The sequence below is a fragment of the Peromyscus leucopus genome, chromosome 15 (assembly GCF_004664715.2).
Source record: "Peromyscus leucopus breed LL Stock chromosome 15, UCI_PerLeu_2.1, whole genome shotgun sequence".
Taxonomy (NCBI): Eukaryota; Metazoa; Chordata; class Mammalia; order Rodentia; family Cricetidae; genus Peromyscus; species Peromyscus leucopus.
This window is the reverse complement of record NC_051076.1, coordinates 35633796-35654359: the sequence shown is the minus strand read 5'-3', so window position 1 is coordinate 35654359 and position 20564 is coordinate 35633796. Positions and strand designations below refer to the sequence as shown.

Here is a 20564-nt window from a genome sequence, read left to right as displayed (position 1 = left end):
ACAGTCAAGTTAGAGGTCACTGTGAGACTCTCTCAAGCAAAATCCAGTATACAATTTTAAAAATCTCATTGCTACCTATCCAGAAATTTTGAATGTTTTTCCCCCTTATAATGTTCTAAAGTTCAACATTTGACCTGACACAAATAAAGAGCTTGGTTCCATACATCTGAGATAGGTAGGTCCATGGGCATCTTGTTTAGACTCTAATAGATTTGTCAAAAAGATATTCTGTCACTCCTCTTTCATAGACCTAGAGCCCAAAGGAGCTTGATGACAGATGCAAAAGCATGCGATTGGCAATATTCATGGTCAAAGGCAAGTCTCTCTGGTTCAACCATCTTCATCTCTAGAACTTGCCTCCAATTCGATACCTTCATTTAAGTTATTGAGCCCTGTTATAAATCTCAGCTTTTCTATTTAACTGAAATAAAAGTCTCTGTCATCGTTAGGGGATTTTCTTGACAAGGGTATTAGTTTTCAAAGGATTCTTGACTTTTTAAATGTGTAATCCCAGGCTATAAACTGCTCTCACAGTGTCCAGTTTGATATTCTACTAAATAAATGCCACAAAGAAAACAGGTCCTGCTCCACAATTTCTATTTTTCTAGCTACTAAAAGATACAGGAGAAAGTATTGGAGGATAATGGAATATAATGTACCTGAGGGGTCAAGACTAGTTCTGATCTTTATCAATAACTTGCTTCAAGGCTTCAGGCAAGGGGATCAGCCTCCACCGAGTATCAGAGCCACATATATATACATATATATATAATATATATATACATATATATGACAACAATATCTACCATTTAGCCTTGCTATGAAAATGTAATCAACGTAATTAGTAAAAATCACTGTCTCCTCCATTATGAGTGCTCAATAAATATCAGTTTCTTTCCTTTAGTATTCTTATTCCAATGAGAAATCCAAAGGCACTAGTTAAGAAGAATCATTTCTGAACTTCAGGGACAAACATAAAGAAATATGCAGGTAAGTCCAGAGTCTCTTTGCTTACCCAGAAGCCCTCTTTGCTGTCTCATTGATATCACTTTTTCACCCGTGAATTAACAGAAATAGAATCTTGTTTCTCAGTTGGGTTGCAGAAGTTAGGATCACATTGTTTGTCTATGGAGACATGCTTACTCCTCGGCAAACTGCCTTTAAGCCAAGAGCTGTCTTTAATAACTACCCACCCCAAATAAGAAGATTCATTGAGAAGGTGAGTCAGCCAAGATAACTTCAGGATAGTCGTAAATAAGATCAATATCTGCAAGTCCCAAGACATGGGATGTCATGACATTTGGTGAATGACTTCTGATGTACTCGATTATGTAACAAGGAGATTTGCAGAAGCATAACCACACAGCTCCCCTGGGTAGGCAGCCAGTGTGCTCACAAATGATTAAATGTAAAATAAACAAGAGTGAGCTGTGAATTATGGAGTTGTAATTCCACCAACGGGGTTCCAGTGATGTCATAGACCACCAGAGCAAAGTTTGTGTCACCAAAGGGATCCCAGATGGGCTTAGAGGCCTGTAACTCTGTAGTGCAGTCTGCTACAGACCTGGATCCAGGAAGGCCTCTGCCCCTGCTGATGGCTCATCTCATTTCTGCAAAGGTCCATCTTTCTTGTTCCTTTTCTTTGACCTTACTGAAGTCAAACTCACTCTGCTTTTCTAAGACCAGCTCCTTCTCATCAGTCCAACATCCTATCAGTTGACATGGGCCAACAAATAGACCATTTGGAGACCAGTCTGCTCCAACATGCACTTCATTAGAAAGCATGTCTTGGTATTAATAAAACATCCATTTGGGACAACATCCCAGGAGCATACTTAAAAGGCAATATTGAAGATCTAGCCCTAATACATGCCAAGTCCAAGCATGTCATTAATGAAGTAAATTCAGTTGCAATTAAACAAGCTACATTTGGGAAAGTTGTGGTGAAATCTCATATACAACCTTCTCATAAATACACATCCAAAGGGGGATAATTTACTAAACCAAATAAAAGTAACCAGATTTCAAAGTGTCCCAAAACCTGTGCTTCATCAACTATCTGAAAGTAACGAAATACTTTATTTTTAAAAAGGAAGAAGAGGAAGAGTGTGAACACCAACTTCCCAAAGAAGAACACCTTCATTTGAGAATGACTTAGACTTGAGAGACTAAATTCCAAATGCAAATATCTGTGTGACAGGGTGCCACTTTCCAAATGCATACTTCTTCGAGACTAAATGCCGAGACAACAGTCACCTAAGCTTATACTCAGGGGCTGTCTGTTTCTCTATAGTGTCTTGCTTGTCCTTCTAGATCAGTGCTATGTGCCCATAAATGCTGTCTGCATGCTTTTACTTCTCGTTGATTTGTACAGATATTCATTTATTCAATAGCTGATTTAAATGTAGCCTGCACTAGGAAAAGCACCATGAGAGGTGTTCTGAGGTATAAACCTTCTGTCTCTCTTTCCTTGTCTTCCAAACTGCATGGACCTGGATAAAGACATAAGATTGACAGAGTTTAAGTGACAATGGAACACAAAATATTCAGCCTCTGTCACAAGGAAATACCTTACTCCGTTACTCGATACCAATTGCTATGGATCAAAGTGGTCTACGTTAGGGCTTTCAAACTCAGTGCCACAGAAAAATATTATCCGTGATATTTAAAATGTGTGCTTTTTGGAGAGACTCATTCCCTGGATATATTGGAGTCCCAAATGTGTCTCTTGATCATGTCGGTGCCAGTGGACTGGGTTTGTACAGGAAGGGGTGTGACTGTGTTAGAGAAAGAAACAGGTGATCTAGTATTTCTCTTTATTTCTTTTTCTGCTAATCAGTAGACATTAGCAGCATTTCAATAGCATAAATAACAAATCAATTATGAAAACAAGGGCCAAAAGAAAGGTCTTTCTAGATAAAGAAGAACTCCATATCCTTTGAAAGAGAATGGTAACCCAGAATTACCTGTGTACCCTAGCACAGAATGCACAGGTCATAAAATGAAGACTATTTTTTTAACAAACATGTGCAAATGCTTCTATATATAAGACTGCAATTTATCCTCAGCAGATCTAGATGATCTTTACCTCATATTCACTGAGACTGTTTGGGGGCATAATCTGCTTCACTCCCCAAATGAGCAAATGGCAAGCTGCTTCTTTGGACCACACTGGGGAAGAAGGCACACCGCCTTGCAATAAACTGTTCTCAGAGCGCCTCACCCATAGAGACTGGTTTTCCCCACATGTGCCCCAGCTGTGAGCAACACAGATCCACTGCTTGAAAATGCCAGGGAAATTTGATTGTTAATGGCTTGGCAAAAAAAAAAAAAAAAAAAAGGAAAAAATGAAGTCTCAGATACTTCATGATATAGAAATGCAGTCTGTACATATTCTAGGCTTATTAGATTTCGAAGAGGAATGTAAGAAAACAGGTCACGTATCAGATGGAGGGTAGAATGTTTATATTATGCAACTCATTAGGAAATTGAAGTTGGGGAACAGAATGGCAAACTTATGTGTAGTCATAGTTAACATGGTATTATGTCTGTACAAAAACTTATTAAGCCCCATAGGAATCTCAGTGGAGTAGTCTGTTAGCACTGCTGTGGAAACCCGGCAGCACGGGGAGAATGCTTCATGGCAGGTCCCTAGGAACTTACTAAATCAGGTCTCAGTTTAACAGTCTTGCTGCCTTGTGTCCTAAGTGTGTATCATAATCTATGCACCATTCAGAAGCTCAACAGAAAAAAAAGAGGGGTTGCCTCCCAGCCTGTAAAGCCCACGGTAATGGCCGAAACAGGTGGGGATTAAGAATGCTCGTGCCCCCAAAGCACTTCAGGGTCAGTATGACTATTTGTCATCAAGAGAGGAAGAAGCATGGCCTGAAAGCAAGGATCTTATCCAGAAAGTTCTAAGGCAGACACACGCCTAGCAGTCCTGGTGGCATTTGTGGTGGAGCCTTGTGAGCGTCACAAAAAGTCATGAGGCATCAGTTTCTAACTCTGGATTAAAAACGGCTGTCGACTCAAGTCACTCAGTCAATGACACGCTGGAAGAGTTTGACTTTCAGAGTATGGGAATATTCTAATTTCGGTAGTACTAAATGGCCTCCAGCATCGACTGGGAAACCACACTGAATATATAACCACGCTGGGGAGAAACGATACGTGTCAGAGACGTTTGGGGAAGTGCAGAAGAAGAAAAAGGCAAGCGTTTATTTACACCTACAACAGGAAGTGTACTGGGGTACTGATCACTTTGCATTCATTACCTCACTCTAAGCAGTGAACCTCGGTCATCCATATTAATGCAACACTTTTATAGATGAAGACACTGAGACCCAGAGATTTGTATAAAATCAAGTTATAAGTGCACTGTTGGAATCGTAATTGAATAGAGAATTCTCTGAATCCACAATAAATACATAGAAATTCCTAATATAACTAATACCCAGATAAAATATTTCTCACTTTTGTGTGTATAGGCTCTAGCTCTAGGGATAGAATCCAAGTTCTCACACATATTAATAAGCACAGGCTCTCCTAACCGCCTATATTGCTAGTCCCAAGGATTCCTCACAGTTTGAGAGCTGGGCATGAATCTAATGAACTGTATGTTTAATTTTTTATATTTTCTTGATAACAATTTTGAAAGTTCTGTGTTCTATCTCTTACAGTCAATTAATGCACACATGCTTAGCCCTTTATTTTATTTTTATTTTTGTTTGTTTGTTGGTTGAGGCAGGGTCTTGTTATGTGGCTCTGACTGTTCTGGAACTCACCATAGAGACAAGGCTGGCCTGGAACTCTCAGAGACCTTCTTGCCTCCGGAGTGCCAAGACTAAAGTCGTGAGCCATCATGCCCAGTTTATGTTTTATTTATTTTTAGAAGCACAATTTTTCCTTGGTGTACTGCATCCCCATGAAAGAGATAGGCAGAGCAAGGGCTTTATAGTCAAACAGTGTGATTACTTTTCAAATATTTATACAGCTTGGGAACATATTGTAAAATAGCTTGCTAAGTCCTCATTCCTAATTCACATTGTTTTCTAAGAGGATAATGCAAGTGAAATAATTTTGCTGACATCAAAGGTGATAGGGTAGAATTTTAAAAAATTAAAATGGAATTAGAAGAATGAGTCACGTCACAGTAGTAATGCACTAAGATCCTATACACAAGCAGGACTCCTATCTATAAACTGAAAACAATGACCCTAACTCCATCTACTTCTCAGAATTAGCTTAAGAGAATTATTAGAACAGCAAATTTGTGTTTTAAATGTTTATGAAGAAGGTGTACACTTTATCTCGCTTTATCTTCCAAGTATTAATGTTTTCAATACTTCATGACAAAGTAGGTAATAATCATGCAAGTAATCAAGGCCATGAATGAAATAAGCTCGCAGTGTAAGTAAATCAGGTCAGTTGAAATATTGCCACTTTCAGGCCTAAGCCAACATAGGCTAAATTTCCTCCCTCCTCAAAGTAGAGCTGAACCTTCAAAACACACAAACAAACCTCAAACAGGGCAGAAAACAAATATTTGCACCATCTCAAGAAAGCAGAATAGTGGAGGTAAAGGAAGAGGGGAAGATGAAGATAAACATTTTTAAAAGGGCCTAAAAATTATCACACTCAGGAAAATTGCTCCTTCCCTGAGGCTGGTTGAGAACAGATTGTTAAGAGTCGAGTGTGCAGAGATATTATTTTCTGTTTCTCTTGTCAGAAGGGATTCAGTCTTTGAAATATGTCTAGCTGAACTGCAGAATTCAGTTCCATGATTAATGAACTAAATTACGTTTTATTTCTTAAATGTGTTGGGGATTCATCCTGTGGTCTTCCGCCGGTCTTAAGGATTAGAGCGGCTGGAAGGCACATCTGGTTACAGGCAGCCTGCTCACTGGGTGTTCTCTCCCCTCCCTCCTTTAGAAGAAGGCAGTGTGGGGAACTGCAGAAACTTTTATTGGTTTGGTTTTCTTAATTCTCAAAAACTGTGCTTACTCTATTCCCTCTACTGAGAAAAGAAAAAGTAATTATTAAGCTATACAAAATACAGCTAATTCATAAACTAAAAGTTTTTATTCAGCATGGCGTTGTACCCCTTGTTAATTTTCCCCCCTCAATAAAATGTTGGTACTCATAGAGCAAATATTTTAATGGTAATCTGCCTTGAAATGATTTTTAAATAGACTTCATAGTAACTATTTCATATCTTCCTTTAAACAAATGCTCATGACTGGATAAAATTCATTATCATTGATTTTTTTTTTTTTTTTTTTTTTTTTTTTTTTTTTTGCTTCTTCCTTTGTCAAAATGTTCACTGGGTCCTGAATCTGCCACTGTCACTATCATGCTACAAAGTAGAAGAGAATATATGGACATTCCAACATTTAATAAAAGGAGATGCAAGATCCAAGAACCTACAATAAAAGAAACCATGTTGGTCTCCGCTTTGTGTCCACTTGGTGAGCATGCTGTACCAGTTGCGTCAAAAAATTCATCCTGTGGAAAATCCCTTCCTAAGTGTGCTCTAGGAGCATCCTTTAGATATGAGGCAGGCCTTTCCAACTTCAGGAAATGTGTGTTCATGTCCAGGGAAGGTTCCCAACTAGAACAGGCAGAAAAGAAAAAGAAACTATTTATTCTGAAAGAGTCTGGGCTGGAGATGCCTCCGCTGGAAGCCGAGAGAGAATTGACTGTGATGGCCAAGGTTTGCATAATCCTCTGGAGACATTTGTTTGCTGTTCGCATGTTTATTTGTTTAACTTTCTTGATGAGAACAAGTGGGATAAATGTTTATGTGTTTTCTTGTTTAAAGGAAACAGGATATTTGAAAATGGGCTTAAAAACTCCTCTACTGATTAAAGAACAATCAGTCATCAAGGATACTAATACCATATAATCAAAAATTGTATAAACAAAACTAAAAAGAAAACACTTCAATGTCAAAATATTAACTGTATTTACCTCAGAGTAGTGAAATAATGACTTTACTTTTTCGTTTGAAATTTTAATGTAAATCAATATAGTTTTCTAAAATATGTGCAATTCTTGGTTTTTACCTTATAACAAAACAAACAAACAAACAAAAACCTTACTGAATGCACACAGTCAGTAGAATGCCTCCAGGCAGATGTATCTATTCAGTATTTGAGGTAATATGCCTCACCCCACAGTCTCTAGTCTTAAGAAAATTCTAAAGGCACATTCACAATCCTAAAATATTTAGAAAATAAGTAAACCACACGTGGGAGAGCACCAGGTGTCTCTAGAATATGCACCATAGAAAGGCATTTATAGGAAGGGATCTGCAGGAATGATAATTAAGCAGAGGTGTCACAAAGTGTCCTGGAAATAGAACCTTGGAAGGTAGCACATGTGGTGTGGTGCAAGCTCCTCCACATAAGAAGCCCAGAGACAGAAATGAGGCCAGCACATAGGAATGCACTTGCCTAGCTACCATACGAGGGAGGGCGTAGCCGCAAGACAGCTTCTGTCAGGATTTGGGATGAACGGGGCAAGTTGCTGGAGCTGGATGGAAATAAAGACTGTAGAGAATGTGTTTAAGAGAAATTAAAAAAAAAAAATCAGGATAAGTCACCCATCCTTGATGTCAGAAAGGTTGAAAGGAAATTGTGCATTCTAAAGAAGAGTAGGAGCTGGGATTTATAAACAGTGTATTTGTGGGAAAAGCCATCGCCATAACTCTCTAGTCATACTTTCAGAATTTAGTCCACCTCTCTGCTCCTTTCGTCAGTCACCTGCATGTAGGGAAAGACAAGGATGCATTGTGGGGAAAACTGAATGGAAAGGAGGAGGAGGAGGAGGGAGGCATGCTAGGCATTTTAAAGGAGAGGGGTGTAGGTAGATTTTAAAGGTAAAGTCTCAGGGATGGAGCCAGCAAGGGCTTGGAGGAAGGAGCGTCAGGGATTGGTGTGGCAGCCTTCAGGGATGCCATGTGTTACTACCTAGAAGAAAACCAGGAAAACCTCTCTGAGAATCAAAGGAAGGGAGTCCCACACTTTGTTATTTCTGAGGCCAAAGCACTTTTGTGACATTGGAACAGCAACATCAAGTAGGTGGCTGCATACGTAGCTCTGGAACTGAGCTACGTATGCAGCCTAGAGCTATGAAGAGGGAATAATAATGGCTGTTGACACGATGGGCCTAGTCAAAGAGCAGGAAGTGGGAAGGAGAAACTAGCATGCTGAGTACTTTCACTCTATAAGAAAGGCCTTTGTTTGAAAGTACTTACTAAGCACTAGTGAGCACGGACAACCAGTTGACAGCTGTCTACCTGTCACAGCTGCTATGAGCTATGTATGGTAGCATTTGTGGAAGAAACATTGATAGGAAGTGGAAAGGAGAGTGGGCATGCATGCACATAATTATTCAGTGCAACTTCCTGGTCTGGATTAATTGTGATGTATGAAAATGACAAGGTGCGAAGATTTAGAATCAGTACTTTTTTTCCATCAGAGCCTTCAGTTCTGAGAACTAATCAATTACCCCAAAAAGAAACAGAATACAAAAAACAATCTTCCAAACTACAATCACCAACAAGTTCCTAACTGGGAAGAGGCTGGGTATGGTAGTGCAAGCCTATGATTCTAACCTACAGGAGTCAGAGGCAGGAGTATTACTGTACGTTCAAAGCCAGTCTAGTCTGTGCAAAGAGTTCCCAGATATCCAGGGCTACATGATGCGAGACCCTGTCTCAAGAACCACCGAATTAAAAATGAAATAATAAACTGAATTAGCAGAGAGGAAAAATACAGGTAACTACCTGGCATAGCGTATATACTGAGCTTAACATAACTCTCTTTCTGAAGATTCCAGAACATACTATTTAAGAGATATTTTATGTTCTAGCACCAAAATTGTTGAGGCAGAGGATACACAAAGAGGAACAAGTAAAAGGGGTACTGACACTCTTACCACCCACCAGGCCCAAGCCAACCCTACCGAACTCTTGGCATACTGACACTGGATTTGTATAAAAAGATTGCAAAGAAACATTAGAAAAAGTGGTTCTCTGCATGTACCTACTTCTCGCCAGGCTCCCCACTTTGCCCATAGTCAAGCAGATTGACCTTAGCACATTCTGGCACTGGGTTTTGATTGAGTTGGGCCCTTTGGCCTTGGCGTTGTATTTCTGAGTCTCCTTTGAAAAGACTTGGCCTCCTTGTATGTACTCAGATTATAATTGAGAGAGCACCCATCTGTTTTTATGCTTATTTATAACTGCACCTCCTTCCAGCACTGTGAGGTCCTTTAAAATATAATGACATGAGTAATGAGGAGAAAATAGCTGAATGGGATGAATGTTCTCACTCTCTGACACAGGATTGTGGGAAAGGAATCTCCCTCACAGTTCTGGCCTCCTGCTTCTACTTCTACTGAACATCTGAGGCCAGATTCTCGGGAAAAGTTTATATTGGACAGCATCTATGCTAAGACAACAGAATCTTCATTCGGCCATTGTCCTGCCCCCAGAGTTGCCCCGTCTCCCTCCAGTTAGCCTTAGGTAAGGAGGGAATTAAAAGACCTGCAAAATTTACAGAGGAGGCTAAGAATTTATCCCCAAGTCTTTGAAGCTTGACCATCAAGGGTCAGATTTAGGGATTGGATAGTGGTTTCAAGTGTTCAGATTTCAGTGTCACACACATTTTGGGAAAGTTTTCACCTTCCTTTGGTGGAAAAGGTTACCTCTAGGGTGCCAGATTTCCTGCCCTATTTGAAGACTTTAGGTACTCTAAGGGTTTCTATTGCAGTCTGACACATCTTGCTTATACCAGCCAAGTCTCCACCTCGTCCTTTAAAACCTCGAATGCATTTAGACACCCATGTGTACGTGTATGCGTGTACACACAAGCTCACACACACACAATTACACGCACATCTGCAGGGTCAAACCCCACCCCATCCATGGAATCCAGGCACCAGTTCTAGACACTCTAACTGAAGGGCCAGTCTTCTGGCCTTAGCACCTTCTACCTTTTCCTTCTTACCCTGGGATCTTGGTGAGAACCATTTCAAAGGAGCTAAGGAAAGTAGCCCCTTCTCCAGCAGCTATCTCCATGTTTCTGTCAAAACACATCTGTGTGGAATACATTCATACAGTCCCTGAAGTGTCTTCATGCTATCAAGATTTACTGTGCTTTGCCATTCATGCAGAGTACTCTTACAGCTAGTGTCTCCTGGCCTAGAGCTTGGAGAACTGCACCCCCTATTGGAAAGAAAAGGCAAGGAGGAGCCAGTCAGGCTAGACTGGTGGTCCTACCCTGCAAAAGGCAGGGACTTTTGGACTAGCTAGAAGAGGGTGGAAATGGAATAGGTGGGCTTGCATCTTCCCTTGGGCAGAGACAAAAAGCAGTTAAAACCAAACACACTCAAGATTGTGTTTTAAAATTAAAAATCTTTGTCCAATTCCTCTTTACTTAATACACACACACACACACACACACACACACACACACACACACTGTACTACTTCTCACACACATTCCAAATTTATTCCTTATTTGATGTTGAGCCTAATAGAACCAATAATCATAAAAAGGGAGTGTAGAATTCGCAGAAACTGGGACTCCCTCACTCTGCAGTGTAGCAAAGGGTTTTAGGCACTCAGGACCTAAGAATGTCTGTGGTCACAACTCAGTCCCATGTCCCTCCCGGTATTTGAGGACCGCAGAGATAACAGAATTCTAAGATTTTTTTTCCTGTTCTTGGGCTCTTCTAAAAGGCCACTGTGAGTTTTATTTGTGGTCATGATTTTTGTTTCTTTTACGAAACACCCTTAAGTGGTTACCAACAAGGGCTATGACCAACTCCTCTATACCAAGGTTATCAACCTCTGCAATCAGCTTCTTCGTGTGTTTTTTTTTAATTAAGTGATTTCAGTGCTAATGAAATACTGTAATTTTAAAATCTTAGTGCAAAATTGATAGGTCATAGGGATCTACATGAACACTTCTTTGAGACTTCTATGTACAGATGCCAAAAATCTACTAGTAGTCCACCTCCAGTAGAGACATCTTTCTGTGAAAATAAACTTGCTAACTTGCTTAGAAACGCCTGTGACTGCCCCGCTGTCATTTCTCTGATACCTTCATCTACCCTGGCATAACCAGAAGATAATATTTAGAAAAAAGAAGGGCATGGTGCTTTGCTGATATTTTCACTACCGTTGGTGAATATTGATTTTTCACTCGAGTGCTATAGCCTGCACACCAAGGTCTTTCATTTTTCCAAGAATCCCAATTCTTGTGGATCAATGCCATTATCAAAGACATACACATCTTCCTTTTCTTGATAAAGAGGGAGTTAAAGTGTAGGAAACCCATGCGAGGTGGTACCACAGAGCATCAGAGTAAATCGGGGAAATGGACAAGAAATGGCCAGTCTTAGAGAAATGCTCTGCATGCGGGGAATTCTCTAATCGTTGGGACACAAAATGGCCATAGAAAGTTGGGCACTTAACAACAATAAAAATAATCATTCTTTTGTAAATGTTTCTAGCTCTTAAGGTCCTTGTGGTTAAACTTATCAAGACTTAGATAGAGTATTCTGAGACCCATATTTTACTTTTATTTGGGGGGCAGAATATTTCCGGCTTAAAAAAAAAATCTCTTCTTGCCCATCCCCAACACAATGCAAAACCTATCTCCTCTTCTATAAATACCCCTTCCAGTTTTAAAGTGGTTCCTCATGTGGCTCTTCTACAGGGTTAATAAAATGAACATTCCACAGCATACAAAGAGGATGGAGCCTTAAGCTGGAGGCTCCCTGGGGTCACAGTGCAAGACCTGCGGGCACAAAAGTTTGCAACAATTGGGTAGCCGCAGATCCAGTGTTTTCCCCACCGAAGGGTTGGGGTCTGCTTTGACAGTCGCTGCAGTGAGCCGATAAACACCGCATAGGAAGAGAATTGTAAATCCTTTAAAATAAAACATCCATTTGGGCTAGAAACCCTCATAGTTGAAAATCTATAGCTGTCATTTAGTGCACAGGGCTCCATGCCGCCGGCCTGGAGCAGCGGTCAAAGCTCTTCAAAACTCGGTCCTGGCTAGAAGTAATACAAAAACTGGGTTCTGGGGTCCCTGCTGTAGAAAAATACCCACTGCTTTAGATTAGACTGCTTCACAGAGGGGTGGCATTTGTTGGTTTAGGGACCATTTATTCACTCCTGTTGAAAAATCTAAAATGATTGTCCCGGGAAAACAAAGGTCCTACCAAAGGACCATCGTGTGATCCACTACAGGCCTGTCTAGCTACCCAGCATTCTGCCTTGAGTGCCTCTTGAGAAAGGTCATCTACACGGAGCAAAGGCTAAGGCTGGGATGCTATGGTGTATTGGAAAGGGCTTCAGGGAGAGTGAGATTGGGGCAGTGACGCCCAGAGTCGCTTATGTGGAGCCTCAAGGAGTCTGCTCAGTCTGGGTCCTTGGCTCCCAGGGACCCAATTCCCTTACAACTTCAAACCCAAGCTGTCCTTGGTCCCCAAACTTCGAAATTACTTGATTGTTCTTTTCTCTGAAAATTTTAAACGGCGGTCGGTCACCAGGCTCTTAGCCTCTGTGTGTAAAATAAGCAATTCACCACCAGCCTTTGCATTGGGCTTAATGCTCTGGGGACTCTCTTGTTTCTGAATGTCATTCTCTGCTCCAATGAAGAGAGAATTTTCCAGGCCACCATTAAAAGGACTTGTTTTATTATCTCCATCTTAAATTAAGATCACTGAGGCCTGAATTCAAATTCAGAGTACCAGCATGGGGCACAAATCCCAGGGTGGTGCCCCCGAAAGACACTTCTGGCGCCATAACTGTTGCGAAATGAGACGCTGCGGGGAGAGAAGGAATTGATATTATTTTGATGCGGATTCCAACTGGGGAGCGCCTTAGAGAATGTTCCTGCTCTCCTGGGCGTTCCTCTGGCGCAGAGGAATTGGGGAGCTGGGCCAGCGAGAGTGGGGTTGGTGAATCGGGAGGGCGATCTTCTGCCTGCGTTTACACCTCTCCCTTTGTGACAAATCGATTTCCCCGCGCCGCTGTTCCACATTTGCATCCACCACGGCCCGGGACCCAGCTGTGCCCGGGTGCACACTTAGCCCTGGCTGGTGACTGTGTGCGTGTGCGCGCGCGCGTGTGTCTAATTGACTTTCCGTCTACCTTTTTATGACTACATGTGTTTCCAACAAAAGGTCTTATTAGGACAATCTGGTTTCACTAATTTAGAGGTTGGGAATGTGGAAGGCAGGCGTGCTTTTTTTTTTTTTTTTTTTTTTTTTTTTTTTTTAAGAGTTTGCAGAAGTTGAAATTAAGAAGTTGACAGCGGGATGAACTGTCCTCCCAAGAGTAGGTCTGCTTGTTTTAAATGATTCCTTCTCCCTCCCTACTTATCCCTGTTCTTCCATCACCGGCTTTTATACACCAAATGTTCCTCCACTACATTAACCACAGAGTAAAGGTACCAAAAAGATGGAGAAAAATACACTGGGCTGTAGAATCAATAATAAAGAATCAAAAAATAAAAGCACCCTTCCACAGAAGGGAAAATAAAGTAAGAATCAGCCCCCACCCAGGGGATCGGTGGAGGAGACAGGATTGCTGAATTATGGTAGGAGAGGCCAATAAAGACTGTACTTTTTATAATTGGCCAGGTTGAAATGCCAATTTTTGCACAATTAAAAATCTAATGTTGAGGGTGTCTGTGGAACCTACATGCTAATTTCTCCAGATAGGTAATTAGAGAGGCCAGGTTTCCATGTACCTGACAAGCTGAAGCAACTGTTCCTTGTCCACATCTCTTTGAAGGGTATTTTCCTTTCCCACTCTGAGCACCTGAAGCCCTGTGAACTTCTCCATCCTCTGTGACCCCTAGTGTGACCCCTAAATCCTGTCCAGCCAGATCTCTGCAGTAGCTCTCCTCTGTCCCAGACTCCCCTCTTCTCTGTCTGTACTGTCTCTTCAAGCTGAAGAACCAGTGCTGCCCCACAGATCTTGATTTCCAAGGACCTCACAACTTCCTCTGCATTCTACCTGATCCCCAAGAATAAGGATGGGGTTCCGGGGGCAAAGGAGGGTGCTGCTTGTCTGACCAGACTGGAGTCTCCTGTTATCACCCCCCACCATGGAGAAGAGGAAGGCTGAGAAAACTCTGCTTCCAAAAGCAACAGTCTCTTAGTACAGCCCTGCAGCCATCTCCCTAGCCATCAGCCAAGTCAGCCTGTGCCTGTGTGTTATGCTTCCCTGAGTCCTAAGTGCTGGTCACTTATACCTCTCACCTCACCCTGCATTGTCTTGACTAGTGAAGGTCTTGTTTGGTGCATCCTTTCCCCTGGGCTAGACTTAAGAGGTTCCGTTCCCTCTCTCTGGGTCCTCTCTCCATCGGCCTCTTTATTCATTACGAGTATGAGGTGAGGCTGAGTTCAATGCAGGCAGATTCATGGGTTCTTGTCCCTTTCTCTGGGGGTAAAGGGTGCCCCAACTCAGGTGCAGACCTTAAGCTTGTCCAGGGGAATTTGTATGCATGATGTGACCTGGGTGGGTCTAGGCATGAGGCTCCTAAAAACCTCCCTGGTTTCCACCAGCTTCAGTACAGCCTCCACAAACCAGCTCCACAATGGCTTCCTTAGCTTTGCTTTCCCTATAGGCCTGCTACACGACCATGACAATCCCCAAGTTCCCTTCTCCTAGGTTTCCTTAAAGAAGAAAAAAACAAAACAAACAAAAATAGTACTTTCTGTCCCCTTCCAGCCCCACGGTTTCTGAGGCTGGTGGCCACTCTGGAGCTGCTCTTGCTTGCTGAGGCCAGCCTGGGTCCGGCTTTTCCCGTGCTCCAGCCCTCTTTTGGAGCAAAGCAATACTCCCTCCTCTCTCCTGCCCACACTGGTTTTCTACACAGCAGTTTCTTCCAAGCTTGCTTTCTGTTGGGGTAGTGTGTATACGGGTGGTGGCGTGAGGTCCCAACGTTCAGTTCTTCAAACAGTGATAACTGTCGGGATCAATAATAAGTCGTACGGAGACTCTCCTGACACTCACAGAGTAGCTGCAGCTAGGGTTCCTGGGACTATCTTCCTAGTCTTTGTTTTCCATTTTCCCTAGTGAAAGGATTTAAATAATCGGAGAATTACATAGCCCATTTTGTTAGAGCTTCATCCTTGAGATGATGTTACTATGTATACCAGGACCAGCTTCCCCCAAACACTACACGGAATGACTATAGTTCCAAACCTAGTCCATACTCAGGGTTTAGGAACACTAAGTCTTCCTGGGTGTGGTTTGGGCTAGTTTCTGTAATTCAAATGGTGACTTTAGACCTCTTCATCCAGCTCTTGTGGCACTCAGTGGGCCCAATCCAGAACTGTTTGTCCCCCAGGTTACTGCCATCTGAACTAATTCAATCCTGGCAGACTGCAGAATTTAAGACTACAGAACTAGGGGCCAGTGCCCTGACCAGGTAGGGAGCTCCAGTGGCCTGCCTCAGTGAGCCTGACCCCTCACCACTGTGCCCAGGTACCATTGCCAGCTGTTTCTGATGCCAGTTTGCTTTGAATGTCTTTTTTAAATCATTATTTGCAAGTCTAAGATGGGCAGCGTCTTGAGAGAATCATGGAATGTCCGAGGACCTCCAAACTACAGAGTTCAGGAAAGAGCGAACAGCACATAAAGATAAGGAAAGAGGTCATTTTAGAACTGTCTTCTAGATCCAGACTCCTGCGACTCCCAGGAGGGAAGGGAGTATCTGTGTGCATCTGACTAGAGGCCACTTGGGATGAACCAGGTGACAAGTGTGTTACATACTCAGGGTCCGCTACATACGCTTGCTTGCGGTCAGTCCTTTTGTAAGGGCAGAGTTAATAACTCCGAGATGAACATTTCGTGGGGTGAGGATAGGTAAGACATCTTGTACATAGACTTTTCTGGAGGTCTAGGGGCCAATAGGCCCCCACTGCGCTGCTGGAGGACTTGGGCCTGGAACCCGTGATTTCCCGGTGCACTTACGGTGCTAGATCAAACTAAGCAGTTTTGGATTTTGCTAATAAAGAACATTCTTCTAACTTCATCAAGGTTTGCCCTAACAGATGGGCTTTTAGCTCCGTCTCAAAACTGATTTGCAGGTAGAAGTGACAGCATGGGGCAGAGAGCAAGCCTAGTCAGCTAGGGCAGGGCATTTCCCTACTGCCCTCTGCCTTTTCCAGGCCTGGGTCTCACGCACTGGGTGTGTGCAACCTGAGTGGCTTCTGCCAGACCCCCTTGAGCACAGTGCTTTCCCGAAGAAGCGCTCCCAGGCCCACCCCGCATCTTTGTCGCCGGTTTTCTCTAACCCGGTGGCTGTGCAGTCTGCGCTCTGGCCAGACCGCTCCTACCCGGGCGCAGACGCCCCGCCTGCAGGATTTCTGACCGCCGCTCTTGCCCGAAACCGAGATGCAGCCGCGGTGGCTGGAGACAGTCGTGGCCGCAGAGTTCCAGCCTGGGATCGCCTGGCCTCCCAGCGTCCCTGGGCCTTCGGGCCTTTCTCCAGCGCCCGCTTGGCTTACACCCTTGGCGGAGCACTCTTTTTCTCACCCGTCTTTCTGCAATCTACGATCAGCCACTTTTCCCAGGACCCTAAACTTCCTCATCTTCACCTCTTCCAGAACCTAAGCCTAGAACACGCTCCCGCCGCCCTTCCCGGGCCTCCGCCCGCTGTCCCCCGCACACACTTCCCGGAGCACGCGCCCCTCACTCACTGTCCTGCTGAGGGGTGTCGCTGCCACTGGTCAGTCCCGGTGACTCCAGCAGGCTCCGGCCCGCCTCGCCCACACTTTCGTCCGCCTGTGCCGCCACCATGTCCCCGGCCTCCTCCAGGTCTAGCAGGTGACTGACGGAGAAGTTCTTTTTCGCCTGCAGGGTGTCGAGGTTGCCCGGGCTGTCCAAGCGGCCGCCCAGCGCCGGTTGCCGCTCCAGAACGTGCCCGTAGCTGGAGGTCATGGTCTCCCCTCCAATCCCACCCACCCCCCTCTTCCCGCTCGAATCAACACCAAACGCTGTGGGCGCGAGGGGGGGAGAGGAGTCGAGTGGGGAAGAAAGAGGGGGGAGTGGAGGGAGAGAGAGAGAGAGAGAGAGAGAGAGAGAGAGAGAGAGAGAGAGAGAGAGAGAGAGAGAGAGAGAGAATCCCCTTCCGAAGAGCAGAACTTTCGGCACCAGTAACTTTCCCGCGGCCTCGGTTGCTTCCCTGAAGCCAAGTCCGGCAGCGCGGTCCAAAGAGACAATTCACACCAAAAAGTTTAAAAAAAAAAAAAAAAAAGTTACCCTATGCTTAAATCAAGAAGAAAAAAAGTATCCCTTCGAACTCTCAAAAGGCGTCCACTCGCAGACACTAAAAATAATAATAAGGGGGAGAGAGGAAAGGGGAGGCCAGCAGGGCGGGGGAGTTAGGCAAACAGAAGAGAGAAGAGGGGTGGAGAGAAGAATCAAAGTGGGTTTAAAAAAAAAGGTTAAAAAAGTTATTCCCCGGCAAGAGTTCAAGCACCAACAGAAGGAGGCTTGTTCCAGCTTTAAAATGTCTTCAAGAAACCGCGTTCCCCTCTCTGCACTCCTGTGGATTCTCGGGAGTGACTAGAATTTCAGGAGAGTGATGTCTTGCAGATGTATTAGAGAGCAGGATTCTCACTTTACTTTTCGTTAGGAGAAAAAAAAATAAGAAATAAAGAAGTAGGGCTTCAAGAGTCTGCAGAAGGGCGGCGGGTCCCCCCTTCCCTTCTCTCTCTCTCTCTCTCCTCTCTGGGTTGAGTTCCTCTCCCCTTCTCAGTCGGATCAAGAAGCTCTCTGGCACTTCAAAAGGCACAGACTGGCATGGAGAGGAGGCTTTGTAGGGAATACAAGAAAATTGGAGACCCCTGGGAGGGCAGATCTCCACTTAATAGGAGCCTGTAATTACGTGGCAAAGCCTTTGTGCGGCGCCTGACGTTTTACAGACCCCCTTTCTCCATCACAATCTCCTTCCTCCTTTCCCTCGGACCGAAAAAAGTCTGATTAAGAAAACCCCCTTTGCGAGAAAGAGGGAGGGAGGGAGCGAGAGAGAGGGAGGGAGTAAGGAGGGAAAGAGAGGGAGGGAAGCACAGAGAGAGTCCCTTTGGATTTTTAAAAATAAAGGTCTAATTATCATTCCCTTGCAGTAGTATCACAGAGAGAAAAGAGCCGAAACCCACAGTCTTTTTAATCGGGCTGATTATTTTGTTTGGGCATTAACTCCTCCGGATTTGTTTGAGATCCTGTTGGAAAATCTCATTTGCATGCTTTGATAACAGCTGAGGGCAAACTTGTTAAGGGAAAAAAAAAAAAAAAAAAAAAAGAATGCACATCTCTAACAATCAAATCTTCTGCTGCTGCCCCGCCCCCGGTAACTTTTCCTGCAGATTTGTTTTGGCGAAGAGCGCAGGGAGAGTCTGAGACAGAAAAGCAAAAGAGCAAGCCTATTAAAGCTCGTTTGGCTCCGTAGAGACAGCCTATTAAATAATGTAATAAAATAACAAGAGCGATAATAACTGGAGGCTCTCTGCGTTCTAAAGGCGCCTTGGAGAGATCCAGAAGTCTTCAGCGTCGAATGGATTCGAGACTTTCGCTGCCACCATTTAGAAATCTCCAGGCATTAGACAGTAGAAAATTTACATATTTATTAAGCAGGAGAGAAGTCTGTCCTGATCGGTCCACTATCCTTCCAACGGGTGTAATTTCTTAGGTGTGGTCAAGGTCGCTTTCCCAGGCGACAATTGTTGTTAGCATAGAGGCTGCCCAAATTCGGAGCAGACAGGAGCACCCCGGCTGAGGGAACTGGGGGAACTAGGGATTTGCTCTGTGCTAATCTGTGTCCAGCCGGGTGTGGTCCTGGCAGACACCGAGTCAGAGGAAGCCAGGGTCGGTGTCTATGGACCAGGCTTTCAGAGGACAGAGAGGTGCTGGGCGGTGTTTTCATGACCTGTTGGAATCTGGTAACAGCTTTAATAGTCTCATTAGGAATGAGTTACTATATAGCCAGTAAGTAAAATAGTAAGTGCTTATTTGTGGGGTTTTATGTTCTTGAAACACACACACACACACACACACACACACACACACACACACACACACGTTTCCCCTCACTCCCTTGATTGCTAGATTTTTTCCCTCCTCCTACAGCTATGAGGTTGAATTGAAAAGGAGGAAGGGTCCGAGTGTGTGTAAATGGTTTCTGGGCTCCAAACGGCCATAGTTAGCCCAGAACTTCCAGCCCTGATCTGGGAAAAGAACATTTGATGCCATCAAAGGGTTGTAGATTGAAACCAGATGTGCGCGCCTCGGTTCTTTCCATGCATTTAATTAAGGAGCCAGGATGGAGGAGACTTTTTCATCATTAGTCCACCCGCTGCCCCTCCTTTTTCCACCCCCTCGCCTCCTTCCAGCCACTCGTGCCCCCGACTGGCAGCCAGCCCCCACCCCCCCAGCCCCGCCAGAGCCCGCCGGCCGCTCTGGCTCCTCAGTCCAGGCTCTGAGCAGCGAATATTTGCATGCCAGCGCCTGAGAAGGGAAAGGTAGTTAGTTCTTACGCTAGGAACTTGCGCGTGGGTGGGCTGGGCAGATTGGGAGCGTGGGTATCCTGGGTGTCTTTAGAGATGCTAAAGGTGAGGCCTCTAGAGCCTAAACCATGGGCGCCATTCTCGGGAGCGGTAGCGACTCTGGACAGGTTAAAGTGATAGTTTCCACCACCATTTCCCGAGCTCTCTACTCTCTTAGGTGAAAGAAGCTACCCTTTCTTTCTTCCCTAAGGCCAGCATAGGTCCCCACAGCACCAGTCTCCCCCATATCGTCCCAGAACTGGAGCCTTACACTCTCCAATTTCACTTATATAGTTGGATTTCTTTTTCTTTCAGACTCGAGTATTGCCATTTGTGATCAAACCCTGAGCAAAAATTCAGGAAGTCAAGCACCCCAAGACAGTTCTTCCAGGTGGAAGGACATCACCCCCCAGAGAAGTAGCTTTGTTTCTGTGTGCAGCCAGTATGGTTGATGACCCCGGAATATTGACAAGGAAGAGAGATCATACACCATCTCTGGAAGTACCATCAAATGCCTCCCCTTGCAGGTACCCTTTTTTCTCTAGAGGCAGGAGACAGGTATTGAAAATCGCCTTAGTGTTACCCATGCGCATATGCAATAGTATCAGCTAGGGTACTAACGACTTCTACAGGAACTTAGGATATATACCTAGACATTTGTGCGTCCAATTTGTTTATATAGTAACAAATATAGCACCTAGCATATAGCAAATTCAAATGTGTGCTATTTTCCTAAGATTCAAATGCAAACCAACTCTGCCGGTTGCCGGTCTCCCGCGTTGCTTCCACCTCTACTCTAGAAAACAGAATGGCACACTAGAAGGGTGTCCTTTGAAATCAGTGGGCCCAGAGTGTACTCAGGTCTCCTAAGCAGGAACTCAGGAACAGAGTCCCAGAGAAACTTGCATCCCTTAGTGCCTGGGGAGGGCAAGGCAGGCAGCTGGGCCACCTCCCAACCGGGTTTAGAATCCTTAGAGGCTGTGCTA

The 20564-nt window shown here is 44.2% G+C and overlaps 1 protein-coding gene across 2 annotated transcripts in view; it reads right to left on the bottom strand.

The window, feature by feature from the left end:
• Prrx1 (paired related homeobox 1) overlaps positions 1 to 18021 on the bottom strand; it is a 64952-nt gene extending 46931 nt beyond the window's left edge. The window contains exon 1 of one of the 2 annotated variants that reach the window (XM_028864428.2): positions 16735 to 18021. In XM_028864428.2, the coding sequence (XP_028720261.1) occupies positions 16735 to 16975 (241 nt within the window). In that variant the 5' untranslated portion in view covers positions 16976 to 18021. The remainder of the gene's footprint in view (positions 1 to 16734) is intronic. The other variant, XM_028864427.2, reaches the window with a different exon arrangement.
• Positions 18022 to 20564: the final 2543 nt, after the last annotated feature.